This window comes from Pan troglodytes, chromosome 3, assembly GCF_028858775.2.
Source record: "Pan troglodytes isolate AG18354 chromosome 3, NHGRI_mPanTro3-v2.0_pri, whole genome shotgun sequence".
Lineage (NCBI taxonomy): Eukaryota > Metazoa > Chordata > Mammalia > Primates > Hominidae > Pan > Pan troglodytes.
In genome coordinates, this window is record NC_072401.2 from 107764604 (window position 1) to 107781490 (window position 16887).

The 16887-nt window shown below is 38.6% G+C and overlaps 2 protein-coding genes across 13 annotated transcripts in view; one reads left to right on the plus strand and one right to left on the minus strand.

The window, feature by feature from the left end:
- Window positions 1-10803, minus strand: part of TBCK (TBC1 domain containing kinase) — a 277680-nt gene extending 266877 nt beyond the window's left edge. For 4 of the 8 annotated variants that reach the window (XR_010156332.1, XM_001170662.7, XM_054683248.2 and 1 more), the window contains exons 1-2: window positions 10156-10487; window positions 3009-3230 (exon numbers count right to left, since the gene is read on the minus strand). Coding sequence is in view for 7 of the 8 variants with exons in the window: in XM_001170662.7 (XP_001170662.2) it covers window positions 3009-3201 (193 nt within the window). In the remaining variant the exon portion in view is untranslated. Of the gene's footprint in view, window positions 1-3008; window positions 3231-10151; window positions 10488-10742 lie in introns of those variants that run through there. The other 4 variants (XM_016951969.4, XM_054683247.2, XM_001170726.7 and 1 more) reach the window with 4 other exon arrangements.
- Window positions 1-16887, plus strand: part of AIMP1 (aminoacyl tRNA synthetase complex interacting multifunctional protein 1) — a 109499-nt gene that overhangs the window by 67410 nt on the left and 25202 nt on the right. For 2 of the 5 annotated variants that reach the window (XM_063808992.1, XM_003310404.7), the window contains one exon: window positions 9790-9862. Coding sequence is in view for 1 of the 5 variants with exons in the window: in XM_001170763.8 (XP_001170763.5) it covers window positions 10816-10817 (2 nt within the window). In the remaining 4 variants the exon portion in view is untranslated. Of the gene's footprint in view, window positions 1-9789; window positions 9863-10482; window positions 10569-10697; window positions 15677-16887 lie in introns of those variants that run through there. The other 3 variants (XM_063808993.1, XM_001170763.8, XM_009448096.5) reach the window with 3 other exon arrangements.

A 16887-nucleotide genomic window follows, 5' to 3' on the forward strand; every position in this document is an offset into this window, starting at 1 on the left:
TAAAACAGGATGCAGTAAAGAAGCTAGCTAAAACCCATCAAAACCAAAATGGCCACTAGAGTGACCTCTGGTTGTCCTCACTGCTACACTCCTACCAGTTTACAAATTCCAAGGCAACGTCAGGAAGTGACCTTATACGGTCTAAAAAGGGGACGCATGAATAATCTACCCATTGTTTAGCATATAATCAAAAAATAACCATAAAAATGGGCAACCAGCAGCCCTTGGGGCTACTCTGGCTATGGAGTAGCCTTTCTTTTATTCCTTCACTTTCCTAACAAACTTGTTTTCACTTTACTCTATGGACTTGCCCTGAATTCTTTGCTGCACAAGATCCAAGAACCTTCTCTTGGGGGTCTGGATTGGGACCCTTTCCTGTAACATGATCATAACTCAATGCAGCCCCAAACTCCTTGTCACAAATGATCCTCCTGCCTCAGCCTCCTGAATAGCTAGGACTACAGGAACAAGATACCATGCCTGGCTATTTTTTTTTTTTTGATAGAGACAGGATCTTATTACATTGCCCAAGCTGGTCTCAAACTCCTGGCCTCAAGCAATCTTCCTGCCTCAGCATGCCAAAGTGCTAGGATTATAGGCATGGGCCACCATGCTTGGCCTTGATATTCTTCAACACAAAATTAACATTCTCTTCTTTGTACTCCCATAGCATAGCATAGCACATTGTACATCACCTAGTATAACAACTATTACTGTATTATTTAATATTATCATGGTTGTATTTTTCTCTACTGTTTCTGAAGCTGACTTGGGACCTGGGGTAATGAGTTACTCATTTTTGTATATTTGGCATCTAGCACAAGGAGGGCCATAGTATCAGGCAAGGGTCTATCAAGGTATTATAACCCCAGTGTACATGTTTGTCAAAGCAGTGGACAAGAAAGACAGGTTCCTAAATAAATCTTCAACTCATCGGCACCTTTATTACTTTTGCTTCAAAGCTAGGTTTCTATCAGCTCTAACCTCCCAATTTGTTCCCTACAGAGAGAGACCCTTAAGGCCTCAACATGGCACCACCCATGCTCTTGCTTGAGGGATTAAGCCAAACATGACAGGCATTTACTAATATTTGCAGAATCAATCAATCAAAGGCAACCTTGAACAGTAAAAGAAGTCTCAATAAAATAATGTATACTTTAACATGTCTGTGTGTATATACCTATATGTCAATATGAAAAAACAAATTTTTTTTTATCATCTGCTAGACAATTAACTTTTTTTACCACACTCTTTCCCAAATCTCTCACGAAGCCTCCTGACAACATCTAACTATTTACAGCACTAGGTATGTGGTAGAGCTCAACAGTATTTATGGTACTGAATAGCTCTGATTAGAATTCTGTCAATATTTGCATTATTATACACTTACAGCAACATGTACAATCTTTCAAAAAATAATAAAATGTATTAGTAGCCCATTTTTCCTTAATTTCCTTCGTGTGACCTTGGATGAATTAATTGTGAACCTTGACTTAATTGCTCTGTGGTTTAATTTCCTTATCTGTAAAATGACAGGACTAGTTCCTTTCACACAGTAATGTTACAAGGATTAAGTTAATTAAAATATGTAATTAAAATATGTAAAACACTAAGAATATTGCCTGATATATATAAACGCTCAATAAATTTTAACGATTAATAATTATCATTACAAAAAAAATTTCTACTCAGTCTATAAAACACAAATATTCTCAGAGTAAATATTTTAAGAGAAATAAACCAGGGAACTTGAAAGTACAGTTTAGTCTATTTTCAGCAAAACAGTAAAGAAAACATAGTTTGCATTTATCAGGGTTTTTAATATTAGGTTGAAACACATAAAATTGCCACTTTTATAGGGAAAAAAGTTGAATATCACCAACTACATAGGGTTCACTTTCAGATTTTTTTACGTCTACAAATTATTTTATGTTAGAAAAATTAAATACATTTCACTGAAATGCATTTAAAATATTTTTAAGAAATGCAACCTTACCCTGCAATTAAGCTTCCAAAAATAATTCTGAAATAATTAAAAATATTGCCACCATACGAATCTTTAAGTGGAGAATGAAAGAACCTGATTACACTACTAAAAACGCAGTAAACATCTTCCTCAAACACTGACTTTTTAACCAACAGGGTTCAACTTTTCTAATTCAGTTCTCTAAATGGGCTGCTATATAAAAAGACTAATGGAGTTTAAAAAAAAAATCTACTGACTCCCTTTTCATTTGAAGACAGTTGCCAAAATCATTACTTTCAATCATAAAATATACTGTTAGATAATTCTTCTAAAGTTTCTAACATTAGAACTTCATTTCCTTCATATAGATAAAGAAATATGTTTAAGAATAGACGGTTTCCCTGAAAAAGAAAATTAAAAATCCTGATTCTCAGATCTGAGAAACATTAATCATTCAAATACAGTTGTTAATTCATTCATTCAGCTAACAAACACTTATTGAGTGCTCTGAGGTCACAAGTAAAGGTCCTTATCCTCAAGAACTAAGAATCCTCAGAGGATAAAAATTAAATAGAAAATAATAAAATGTGATAAAAGCTATAAAAGAATTTAGGAAAGAGACTTAGCTCAGATTGCAGGGAATGGAGCATAGCATAATCCACGAGCGAAAATTGCAAACTACCAAATCAAGGATATGTGAATCAAAAAACCTCAAAGCAACTCAGCTTGGCTGGCATGAAGGGTTAAATTAGTGGAAACAACAAGCAATACATCGAAAGAGGACAGCACAGACTAGATCAAGGACTAGATGAAGGATTTTATATGCAATAACCTAGTAAAGAGTTTGAATTTTACCTGGTAGATTTGCAAATAAATGGAGAAGTGTACGAGAGAGAGGCAGGGTGGGGGAAAAGGATGAGAGAAAGAAGGACACGTGTGCACTGGTACTGATGATAGCTTTATGTATTTAGTGGATATAGTATTTATAACTTAGGGTAACAAAGTAGAGAACATAAATAGGAAAAAAAAGAAAATAACTTACCATGCTTTCCCCTAGAAATATCCACATACTGGCAGAGTCTGGGATGGGTGATGGTTTTAAGGATTTGAAAGCGCCCTAAAATTTTGATGGAATTTGGTGTGAGAGGAAGTCCATTGCTTCCACAAACATCATGTGGCAGAGCCGAGGCAAAGAAGGTAAAGGCTCCCATTTCAGCGTCCTTCAGGGGAAACATTTTTGGAGTCCTAGGTCTTCTAAGATAATCTGGAAAAGGAGAGAATTTTAGGACAGACCAAACATTAAGCCAGACAGACCAAACCTTAAGCATGATTAACATACAACTTGGAGGAAAATGCCAACCTGAACACTTCACAGTAAAAATATCAAAGTATAAGAAAATTCTAAAATATCAGAGGACAAAACAACTCAGCATAAATTTATGTTGCAGCTCTGAATCAAACTCTAAGATTTTTCAATGGCATAAAAAAGAAAAGATTATTCCATTCTCAATGACATTTGACAGTTTAAAGAGTAGAGGAAGTTTGTTACTGCATCTTCATATTATTAATAAGGCTCTTCTCTTTTTTTTTTTTTTTTTTTTTGAGACAGTCTCGCACTGTCACCCAGGCTGGAGTGCAGTGGTGTGATCTCCGCGCACTGCAACCTCTGCCTCCCGGGTTCAAGCAATTCTCCTTCCTCAGCCTCCCGAGTAGAGGGACCCACGACCACACCCAGTTAACTTTTTGTATTTTTAGTAGAGATGGGGTTTCACTATGTTGGCCAGGCTGGTCTTGAACTCCTGACCTCGTGATCCACCCGCCTCGGCCTCTCAAAGTGCTGGGATTACAGGCGTGAGCCACCACACACAGCCAATAAGGCTCCTCTCTTTACCTAAAGATTGAATAACCCACACACCATCAACAACCTTCCTTCTCATACAGTGAGGTAGGTCAGGAAAGAGGAAATACAGGTACCAACTAGTAACTAATAGGGGACCTTATTAATAGTAGTAAAGCTTAAACTAGATTAAAAGAAGGCTCTATAATATTAAATAATCAATTTTCATTTTTATGCTAGATATTTTACATAATGTATGATCTGCTTTAATCCTTTTAATAATCCTGATAGAGCTATTGGCTCCAGTTTAGAGATAGTTGTTCCACGTGTATAGCATGAAGCGTCCTATTTGCACTTACTCCAAAATAAATGGTGCCCCAAAGTTGCGTAAAGTAGTAGCCTGGAGAGTAGGAAACTTGCTCCATATCAATCTAAATCACATTAAGGCAACCATAACAACAACAAAAAAAGGGTCTTCTGACACAAAAATCTTTTACCCATGGACCTCACTAAGAAGACATTCTACTGGTAAAGCCCTGCATTTTTCCCTTCTCAGCTTAATGATAAATATGCTGGAATTCCAATTCAATAAATCCACTTTGACAAGAAACCTTACTGAAATCATTAAAAATAAAATATTATAAAACGCATAAACCCTTAACAAGGAAGAAAAGAGAAACAGGCCATGAGGTGATGAAAGATTTCTAGAAACTTGTACAAAACAAAATATATAAGGAAGAGTGAAGCAGAAAGAAATAAGCTACAACCTGTAATAGTCAAGAGGTTTGTTTGGTCCCTTCAGATTCAGAGGCTTCAGACTCAGAGAAGGCGGGAACAATGTTAAACAGCAGTCAGAGGGTTTGAAATCAGAAGGGTGAAGTGTTGAATAATTAGAAGCGTCAATTCTGCCACCCGCCCCACAACATTGGCAGTTATTTACACTCCATGAAAAAAAGAAAAAGATAAGGTTCTTCCCTAAAGAAGCTGAACAAACTGAGAACTACACTAGTTGCTATGGACACTGGTGAGAAGAGCAAACTCCTCACAATTCTGGAATTTGTAGGACCCCAGCTAAGATTTGGCTGTTCACCCAGCCATCCTAAAACAAAATATATCCGTCAATAAGCCTGTCCATATATGCAAAGCTCCCAGGAAGCCTTAGCTCTTAAATAATGAGTTGTCTGAGAATCATCAGATAGTTGAGGAAAGACTACAGTATCAAGGGCAAACAATGAAATAAACCTCCAAAAATCTGGCTTTGGAAGCAACTGAAATAATTTATGAAAAAATAATACAAAAACCAACTCTAACAAATATAGAGAGATTTGAGAAGATATTGCATCCATTACATAAAACAAGTTATAGAAAAACACATTATACAAAAGAATAAAGAGAAATGGCCAATAGATACATGAGAAGATAAACAACCTCATGAATAATCAAGGAATTGCACATTAAAACCACAAAAAATTTTTATCTACTGGACAGTCAAAAATTAAGAAATCTGATAACACATAATGTTAGAAGGATGTGGAAAAATAGGATCTCTAATTTGCTGTAAGTGGGAGTGTAAATTAGTAAAATCACTAGAAATGTTTTACACTATCTTGCTATTATATTCCTACAGAAACTCCTACACACACACACACACACACACACACACACACACACACAGAGTGGACCTGTGCAAGAAAGATCAAGGCAGTATTATTGCTCCTAATATCCCCAAACTGGAGACAATTTAAATGTCCAATGGTAGGTAAATGGTTAAATAAATTGTACTTTATTCACCTGTATACATAATGAAAAATAAGCAAACTATAGCCATATTTAATAGCATAGATGAATCTTAGAAATATAATATTGAGTGAAAAAAGTAACATAAAATATGCCAGTTTTCATAAAACTCAATAACAAAAAATAAAACAAATAATTCTGGAATACTTATATCTATTGTAAGAATATATTCAATAAGTAAGGGAATTTAAAAAAAAATACTCAGAATATGGGTTACTACCAAATTAAAGCGGGGTAAGGTTAGGGAAAAATTCATAAGAAGCTTCAAAAATCTTGAGTAATAGCCTAGTTTTTAGCTGGTGAATTAATGGGTGTTCATGTTATCATTATGCTTGGTAATTTCCATGCTCTGTATCTATATTTATCTACATATCTGTGTGTTAATACCACATATTTCATAATTAAAAGAATTTAAATAAAATAAATTGATTCTCAACAAAAGCAAAAGAGTTCAACAGGAAAAGGAAAGTCCTTTTTACAAATGGTGCTGGAAAAAGATATTCATATAAAAAAATAATAACCTCAACTTCTACTGATACATCCACAAAAATCTAAGATGGAACATAGGCTTAAGCGTAAAAGGTAAAACTGTTAGTCTTCTAATTGAAAACATAAGCGAATATCTTTACAACCTTAGGCTAGGCAAAGATTTCTTAGACACGATAGAACAAAGCACTAGCCACAAAAGACAATTTTGACAAAGTAGACTTCATCAAAATTAAAAACATCTGCATATCCAAAGGCATCCCTGAGAAAATAAAAATTCGAGTTAAAGGGAAATATTATTTACATCTGTCTCTATATACATATGACATTATGTATATATATGACCTTTTAAAATCAAACATATGTGTGTCTGTATATAATTGACCTGTATTCGGAGTCTATAAAGAAATACCACAATTCAATAATAAAACAAGCCAATATATAAATAGGTAAAAGTCACAAACATATTTTCACACAAGGCATGAAAATAATAAGCACATGAAAAAGTTCTTAATATCATTAATTGGGGGAAATGCAAATGAAAATCACAATGACAAACCTTTAACTTCTACAATGGGTAAAATTTAAATGACTGGCAGTAACAAGTGTTGAGGAGAATGTGGAAGTGGAGCTTTGCTATATTGCTAGTGGGAGCATAAAATGGCAAAAGAATTTTGGAAAATATTTGGAAAACTTTTCTAAAGTTAAAAATATCCCTAACTTATGACTCAGAAATTCAACTCTTTAACCAAGAAAAATGAAAACATTTGTCCATTAAAAAAAACACTGTATGAGTATGTTCATAGGAACTGTACTCTTAATAGCTAAAAACCAGAAGCAATGCAAATGTCCCATAAGTGAATCAATTAACATATTTGTACCATGAAATTCTATTTAACAAAAATGGAACAAACATGTCAAAACATGGATGTACTCAAAAACATAAAGTTTATGAAAGAAGCAGACACAAAAGAGTTCATACTGTATGACTCCACTTAAATGTAATTCCAGAACTATAGTTCTAAACTATAGTATTAATAAAAAAATCAGAAGATAGTACTGTAGATGGGGAAGAGGCGTTGAATAAGCAGAGAAACAGAGGAACTTTCTGTAGTGGTAGAAATATTCTCTATCTTGATTGTGGTGGTAGCGGTTTTATGGATGAGTACATGCATCAAAACTCATTAAATTGGCCACTTAAAATCAATGTGTTTTAATATGTATCAAATTTTATCTCACACAAAATAAAACAGCTTATGAGAAGATAAACACTGCTATACATTTTCAAAGCATCAAACGTAACCAGAAAATTGTAAACATTTCAGACAGAAAAAAATGATTCTGCTATCAACAAGTTAAAGTGAGACTGGCATTCTCATCAGCAATAATGAAAGTCAGAAGAGAGCCTGGTGCAGTGGCTTGTGCCTGTGATCCCAGATACTTGGGAGGCTGAGGTGGGAGGATCACGTGAGGTCAGGAGTTTCAGACCAGACTGAGCAACACAGTGAGACTCCAGCTCAAAAAAAAGGAAAAAAAAAAAGTTAGAAGACATGGAAGGATTGAGAGTTGAAGGAAAATACTTTTGATTCTATATACAGCCAAATTATCAGTCATAAGAGCAAATTATAATTTACAGCCATACGAACATTAAAAAATAAAATTACCTTTCACTTGCCTTTTGTGAGCAAGTTTCCTTAGGATATATTCCAGGGAAATAGGGGGAAGCCCAATAACAGAAGATGAGGGGCTAAGAAACAATGTTATTTACCCAAGAATGAATATAAGCCCAGGATAGGAGCAATACAAAAGGACTAGAATGCAATCTGTTCAAATTAAACAGAAAGCCATTGGGCTTTAAGGGGAAAATCTTCAAACAGAGGAATGGAAGCTTGCTTCTATGTGCATCATACAAAGAATGAGAAGATTCAGTGAAGAAAGCACATCCACCTACCTATTCCCCAGGAGAAAGCAGAAAGGCAATTAAGAAAGTGGGGACGGTTAAAAACTATGTATTACATAGTCCAAAATATAAAGCATGCTCAACTACAGCATAATATTTTGCCCTTGGCAGGAAAGAAATAAAAACCCATTTGACCTTGATATCATAAATAATCTCCTTAGTATGGCACAGGGATCATGAAGTTAAAACTCTGGGAAAAAAACCATATCAGAGCATACAGCTTGGACTTGCTCTAAGTAACAACTATAAAGCCATAATACTGTAAACATTTTATTTTTTTATTGGTTTTTGGCACGTAAATAAAGCGCAAATATTATAGTTAAGAAATATATTACTAACTTTGACAATGTACAAGTAAATGTCCAGCTAAGAGAAAGTGGGCATAAATGTAGTTTCTGAAGTGATAAAGAAAAAGGTAGAATCACTACTTTTCTCGTTTTACCAAACAAGGAGTCAAATATATTTTCAAAAGTTGATGTGAAAAAAGTAGTTTACGTATATTATTTTGAATTATAAAGTAACCAATACAAAAACTAAAAATTATGATTATGACTCTTCCAAAATTCAGAGGAGATTGTGAATGGTGTGGGCTATTTCTAGAAGTCAACGGAAAAAGAATTAGCAGTTCAACTTAGGGCTATCTCAAGAAGTCAACAAAAAGAATTAACAGTTTAACTTATTATTTAACCTACAGACCTAAAATTAGAAAAGGTTAAAAGTGGTTATCTTTGAAGAACAGTACTGAGAGTAGGACAGGTGAGACAGTTGCACTTTATTATTCAATCCTACTACGCTATACTACTTGATTTTTTTTTTTTTTTTTGAGACAGAGTCTCACTCTGTCATCAAGGCTGGAGTGCAGTGGCATGATCTCAGCTCACTGCATCCTTCCACCTCCCGGGTTCAAGCGATTCTCTGCCTCAGCCTCCAGAGTAGCTGGGATTACAGGCGCCCGCCACCACGCCCGGCTAATTTTTGTATTTTTAGTAGAGACGGGGTTTCACCATCCTGGCCAGGCTGGTCTTGAACTCCTGACCTCAGGTGATCCACCCGCCTCGACCTCCCAAAGTGCTAGGACTACAGGCGTGAGCCACCGCGCCCGACCATTTTATTTTCAATCAGATGTCTTTATCATCACATAGCTGAAAATAAAATAACCAAATAAAACACAATGATCGAAAAAGATAAAACACTAATTAGCATAATCAGTGTTCTTTTTCCACTACCTCTTAAATGGTTGTACATAAAAAGGCTCACACACAAAAATACACACACATACATTCGCTTACACCTCGTGAGTGGAAGAAAACTACCGGGGAAAAAAAAACGTAGAGATGAGAGATTAGATGAGGGAAACAGCAGTGCAAGCAGTTGGGCTTGAAAATTCATTCATTCAACAAATATTTTGAAGCCCCTATTTTAAGTCAGTTGTTTTTCCAGCTGGTGGGCAAAGGATAATGAACAAGTCAGACTCTGTGCCCTCAAAGAACTTAGAGTTTTAAACGATTCGAATGGGGAAAGAAAGTAAAAAATAGGGCAAAAGACGCCGATTTTATCATGAATAAAATTTCACATTTCTTCAACAGGAAAATGATACTAATTCATTTATTTTATATATACATTCTCTCAAGAGGTTATTTTTGTCTCAAATAGATAGAAACCAGGAGGGGGTCCTTGAAAAGCAGCCACTGACAATCCTCAAGTAACTTCCTTCCTCTGCTTCACTTTCTCCTACTGCTCAAGGGGGTGTTACACTTCGACGACTGACTAAACCTCGAGGGCCAGAAACAAACCAAAGCAAAATTCTGCCTCCAAGGTGAGTAATGGAGGGGCGGATTCTAGATTCTCTAACCTCCTTTAGCCTTCCTTTGAGGCAGTGACAGAGCGATTGCTAAGCCTACGGTTCCCAAAGACTCAGGTGAACCTGATTTACAGGAAAGGCGGGCTGTAGCTAGGGATGGAGACAGTACCTATCAGCAAGCGGCCCCACAGCTCGGTTCTCTATCTATTCTGAAGACATGCGGGGCCACTCACTGCTCCTGATAGTCGTCTACCTCCCACAGACCCCACCCACTACGACACGGAAAACTGGATTACCCAAATACCTGCCTCTGAGTCTGGGGACGCAGGCAAGCACAAAGACAAGGGGGATGGAGCTTCTACACAGGGCCCCAGCGCTGTCGCTGTGGCTGCTGCTGCCGCTACGGCTTAGTGCACCAGACGCTGCATTTCAGGTGCTCCTACAAAAGAGGCCACTCCTGGAACGCCGGGAGCTCAGACGCCGCCCTTTGCTCGCGAGCCAAGTCAGCCAAGGTTCCCTTCGCGGAACCCGGCGAGGAGCGCAAGCCTGGCCTTCCCCAAACACAGATCCGAGCTTTTCACCCTCCACCCTCCCCTCAGCCTGGCCTTTTCTTCCGCCCTCACAGCCACCGCGACCCAACGCTGAGGAAAGACCCCGACTTGTGGTGTCCTTCCCCTTGCCCAAACTGGCCACGAAAGGACATATAGCGAGAGAGAAAGAGGTGCGGGGGGACGGGGGGGGTCGATTGAAAATACTGGGTGAGGGAATGGAAGACGAGGAGCGTGGTGTGGCAGGTTAATGAGACTGAGCACAGGAAGAGGAAGAAAGAATTGAGGGTTGAATCTGTAGAACACTCAGGCTTTCAGCAAGGACACCTCATTGGGTCCTTTCTCACCGCTATAGTACGCGGGTGGCTGGCCCTACATGCTTCCTGCTGTGGCTGTCTCGGAACCCGTGTCCTCCGCTTCATGTGAGTGACGTCGTGGCGGGTCACTCACTCGGGGATCGCCGATTGCGATCGTAGGGGTCTTCCTTCTCTAACTTGCCTCCAGGAGAGAGGACCTGGCCTGCGCTGCTAATGGGTAGTCCGTTCGCAGCAGGACCAGCCCTGGCCTGAGGAAACAGGAAAGAGTTTGAGACTTCCTTCTAAAGGAGCCACGTTTGAGAAATGGGATGCAGGCCTAAGTTAAGAATGCTACAGAAAAATATCGATCCCTAAGCGTATTTACTGTTATGTGAATGTGTGTGTCAAAGGACTTAGGTGCTTTGGGGGAGAGGAGGGTGAAGACAGGAATTTATTCATTGAGCGAATAGTTATTAAGCGCCCACTCTATTCCAGACACCGTTCTAGGCATTAGGTGAACAGCAGTGAACAAAACAGACAGAAATCTGTGTCTAGTTGTAGCTCACATTTTAGAGAGGAAGGCACATACTAAGTAAAGTAATTAGAAACATACTGTATTTTAGGTCGTGATAGTCCTGAAGATAAATGTAAAGCAGGGAAGAAGGATATAAAGTGACACAGGAAGGTCTTGCTGAAAAGATGACTTTTAAGTAAAGGGCTGACAGAAGTGGGAGATTTAACCATGCGAATATCTTGGGAAAGTGCAGTCAGACAGAGGGGCCAGCCATTGCAAAGGTCATGAAGCAGAAACCTGCTAGAATAGCAAGGAGGCCTGTAGGGCAGAGTTGAGTGAAGGGTTTAGTCCTTCAATGGAGATTAAATCAAGGCGAGCAGGTCATGAAGATCTTGAGGACATCTAACTTTTATTCTAAATGAAATAGGACTTCGGAGGGTTTTGAGCAGTAGTGATGGGCTCTGACTTCCTTTTAAGAGGGTCACTCTTTAAGGAAAATACACAGAGGAGGACGTGGTAGGAGAAAGGAGACCAATAAGAAGAGTTTTGCAATAATCCAGAGGAAGCATAATGGTGGTTTGACTATGGGTGGTAAGAAATGGCCAGTTATATTCTTGATGCACTTAATTTGGATATGTAAGAGTATTATAGATGACAGGGTTAATTTTATTTAATTAGGCTTTGGAGGACACTTGAAAAATGAATTCCAGTGTGAGTTTCAGAGTGGCAAACACAAGTTAAAATCATGGCTTTGCTATGTGGTACTTGAAGGGATTCAGATAAGTCATGTAATTTTCCTGGATCTGTCTATAAAATGGAAATCATATCTGTCAAGATTGCAAAGGTTAGGGTATATTATAGGTATTTAATGACAAGGTATGTAATGGGCCTAGTCTGCAAATCTTAACCAGGTAAAAGATGGCCTTATTGTGAGGTAAGAGGGTCATGGGAGGCCAAGGCATACTCCTTTTTAAATTTTATGGACTCTTTACTGGGGAGGAAAGTTTTTGTGTTAATGACGATGGTATTTAGAAATGCATGGACTGGCCTCTCATAGCTGTCCACTCTATAGTCATTCCTTATAGCCATCCTTTAAACCCTCCAGGACCCCCTATGTCCTCATCAGTAAAGGGAAAGCAGGCTGTCTGGTAAGGGAAACAAGAATAAATAGGAACTTTCATAAAAAAGCAATTTTAGATATTCTTTTTATAGGTTCTGGCAAAGGTTGATAAAAGACCTAGGGAATTACTGCTGGTTGCTGCGCTTACATATTTTGAGTGTCTTCAGATGCATTGTTCTCAGTGTATTTAATTTTCTTCTTTAAATTCTGACTTTTGACACATATGATTTAAATCCTAGCAGGAATTTTCACCTAGTTCTAAAAGGTACCACATTGCTTTACACTATAATAAGGACGGTCTTTCAGTGTGGGGTATTTTATGTATACTATAATATTTTTACATATCCAGTAATTAGATTGTGTAGCAAATCAGGGAAAGAAGTTGGAAGGTAAGAATAGGAATGAAGGGAGGAGAAGAAAGGAAGAAAATGATTAAAATTACTATATTCCATCAATTCTGAGATACACATTTTTCTCATACTTAACATCTCTGAAATAGGGATGTATTTTTAAGTTGTTGACATCTTTAAATCACTGTAGATGAATTGGCAGTTGTGAGATATTTGTCATTGCCCACACTTACACCCACTTAGTCATAACTTAATCTTGTCATTATTTCAGTTGAGTTATATATGCAGTATTGGCATGTAGTTGTTGAGTGTAATTTCCCTTTTAAAGATCATTTAGAAGATTATGATTAGCATTAGAATGAAAAGTTACTGTGTATGTGGGGAAACAAAGGGTGATACAAGATAAAAATCCAGGGTTAAATTTAAAAGAAGTCTGTCAATAAATAATATAGGATGTGTCTAAGTAATAAGAAAGCATTGGGTCAGTTGATTCAATAGTGGTTTTTTTCATAATGTACATAAAATAATAGAGCTTCTTGGGATTGAAGCCATTTTACAATTGATGGCATTTTAGATTTCTTGTATAGTATTTAAAGCTTCCAACAAAAATGTAAATTTTTACCTACTGTAATTCTGAAATAGGGAAATTAGAGGTTTTGAGTAGAGACATTTCAAATTTGTGTAGCGTTCCTATATAGCATAAGAATTCTAAAATTAAAAGTCTGCCTGTAAAACTTTGATTTCAAAGTAGTAACTTACTTATGTTTGATTCCCAATGTTGTCATCGTGGGGCAGAGATTTTGCTTTGCTTTTTCAAAAAGATTGCAGGCAATTTAGATGGTGTGGGGAGGACTACTGAGGAAATTGCTCAGTAAACAAAAATGATAGTGAAGATCTCAGAATCTCAAAAATCATCTTTTGTGTGTGTATTTAATGATTAAGATGTACTGTAAATTCATGTACAGTATTTGGGATTCTGCATTAGAGGCATCGTATGATTAATGGCTTTTTAGGTTTGATGAAGTATGATAATTAACATTGAGAAGGACAAAATTAATGTGAAGGGACAGAATGATTTAGATAATATGTTTCAAAAGCTTTTGTCATAAAAAATGCATTATTACCATTTTAATTTAGTAAAGGAAAAAGAAAAGGTCTTGATCCTCACCAAATACAATTAACATACTTAGTCTACAGTTTTCTGTGCTTCTCTCTTCATAAATGTTTTATATTTTCAATTACTGTGCATGTCATTCTTATATCTATTTTAATCTCACAGTCTTAATTTTTTTAAATTTTAGTCCAGAGACTTAAACCAGCATTTCCTAAACTGTTTTAGAGAATACTAGTTCAAATAAATGTTAATAGCTGTTCCTGTGTTAGGATTCTGTCATTAAATATATTGGAAAATGCTTCGTAATTATATCCTTTAGAGAAATTATAGCTAGAGCATTAAAAGAGCTAACTGCAGCATCAGACAGACCTGAGTTTCAATCCTCGTTTACTATGTATTACATGAGGCAAATTAATTTTAATTCAAGTTTTCTTCTCTGTATAATGGAGATTATTACAGTATTCGAAATTGACTTGTGTAAAGCATTTAGCCAGCCATAGCGCATGTTCTACAAATATATGTAGTTGTTATTATCATCTATGAGAAACCTTATACATATTAGAAACTCTGAGGATTTAAAATTTTGAAGGTTGACTTATACTCAATGTAAAATTGAAAAATCACAGGGGAGTAATTAGCATAGAGATTAATGAAATGAGCACCGGGTTGAATGGTAAAAGATTTGTTTGAGCTTTAAGCAGTATTGTTGTTAAACTATCACTGTGCCCTAAGCGTAACATTATTTTAAAAATGTCTTTAACTGTGTTTCCCACATTTGTCTGAAAGCTTAGTTAGTTCAAAGAACATGTTTATTTTTGTTCTCTACTATAAACCCAGCACATGACACAAAATCAGGGAGTGTAAAGTTGGGGTCATGAACTTATTTTAGGAGCCTGGTAGGTAATATAAATGGCAGACAACAGGGAGTAGTAAAGTGTCTGTCTGTCTTACTTAAAGACATTCACATCAGTTATTTCCAACACTGTTAGCCCTGGAAAAGAAAGCTATCCCTGAACTTTGTCAGGCTAGTTTGTGATCCCTAGAAAAGATTAGTGATTAAGACCAAACCCTGAAGAACAGCATCATTAATGGGACAGATAAAAAAAAAAAAGGAGCCCCGAAAGGAGGTGACAAGGAAGTAGGAGGTGAAATCAGGTACAAGTAATTTTTTAAATTAAGAAAAGTATAGCCCTCTCCCTCTCCCTCTCCGCACCGTCTCCCTCTGATGCCGAGCCGAGGCTGGACTGTACTGCCACCATCTCGACTCACTGCAACCTCCCTGCCTGATTCTCCTGCCTCAGCCTGCCGAGTGCCTGGGATTGCAGGCGCGCGCCGCCACTCCTGACTGGTTTTCGTATTTTTTGGTGGAGACGGGGTTTCGCCGTGTTGGCCGGGCTGGTCTCCAGCTCCTGACCACGAGTGATCTGCCAGCCTCGGCGTCCCGAGGTGCCAGGATTGCAGACGGAGTCTCGCTGACTCAGTGCTCAATGTTGCCCAGGCTGGAGTGCAGTGGCGTGATGTTGGCTCGCTACAACGTCCACCTCCCAGCCGCCTGCCTTGGCCTCCCAAAGTGCCGAGATTGCAGCCTCTGCCCGGCTGCCACCCTGTCTAGGAAGTGAGGAGCGTCTTTGCCTGGCTGCCCATCATCTGGGATGTGAGGAGCCCCTCTGCCCGGCCGCCCAGTCTGGGAAGTGAGGAGCGCCTCTTCCCGGCCGTCATCCCGTCTAGGAAGTGAGGAGCGTCTCTGCCCGGCCGCCCATCGTCTGGGATGTGGGGAGCGCCTCTGCCCCGTAGCCCCGTCTGAGATGTGAAGAGCGCCTCCATCTGGCCGCGACCCTGTCTGGGAACTGAGGAGTGTCTCTGCCCCACCGCCACCCCATCTGGGAGGTGAGGAGCGTCTCTGACCGGCCGCCCCGTCTGAGAAGTGAGAAGCCCCTCCGCCTGGCAGCCGCCCGGTCTGGGAAGTGAGGAGCGTCTCCGCCCGGCAGCCGCCCCGTCCGGGAGGTGGGGGGCAGCCCCCGCCCGGCCGGCGCCCCGTCTGGGAGGTGGGGGGCGCCTCTGCCCGGCCGCCCCGTCTGGGAAGTGAGGAGCCCCTCTGCCCGGCCGCCACCCTGTCTGGGAGGTGTACCCAACAGCTCGTTGAGAACGGGCCATGATGACGATGGCGGTTTTGTCGAATAGAAAAGGGGGAAATGTGGGGAAAAGAAAGAGAGATCAGATTGTTACTGTGTCTGTGTAGAAAGAAGTATACATAGGAGATAACATTTTGTTCTGTACTAAGAAAAATTCTTCTGCCTTGGGATGCTGTTAATCTATAATCTTACCTCCAACCCCGTGCTCTCTGAAACATGTGCTGTGTCCACTAAGGGTTAAATGGATTAAGGGCGGTGCAAGATGTGCTTTGTTAAACAGATGCTTGAAGGCAGCATGCTCCTTAAGAGTCATCACCACTCCCTAATCTCAAGTACCCAGGGACAAACACTGTGGAAGGCGGCAGGGCCCTCTGCCTAGGAAAACCAGAGACCTTTGTTCATATGTTTATCTGCTGACCTTCCCTCCACTATTGTCCTATGACCCTCCCAAATCCCCCTCTCCAAGAAACACCCAAGAATGATCAATAAATACTAAAAAAAAATTAAAAAAAAAAAAGAAAAGTGTAGAAAATTTAGATAACTTTACCAAGGTCACACAGCCTAAGTATATATAAGCAAGCCCAAGGGTATATATACCCATGTTCCTCTGCCAGTGCTAGTGATCATTATCTGCATGTTACTAGAAAACATTAACATAAACTTATGCATCCAACCTATATTTTTAAAAAATTTAAATGATAATTAATCAACAAGTATTAGAAAACCTGTTTCCAGAGCTTCTGTTCTAAAGACAGCAAATGGCTTTTAGCACTTGAGAAAAGTTCTGTTAAACACACAGACATAACTAGAAGTGAAATATTTTTAGATTTCACAAGATGAGACTTTTTAACATTGGCATCATGAATAATATTTCCAGATACCCAGTTATCTAGGACTGTAGAAGAAGTAGAGTCTGGGCGCCAGTGCAATGGCTCACACCTGTAATCCCAGCACCTTGGGAAGCCG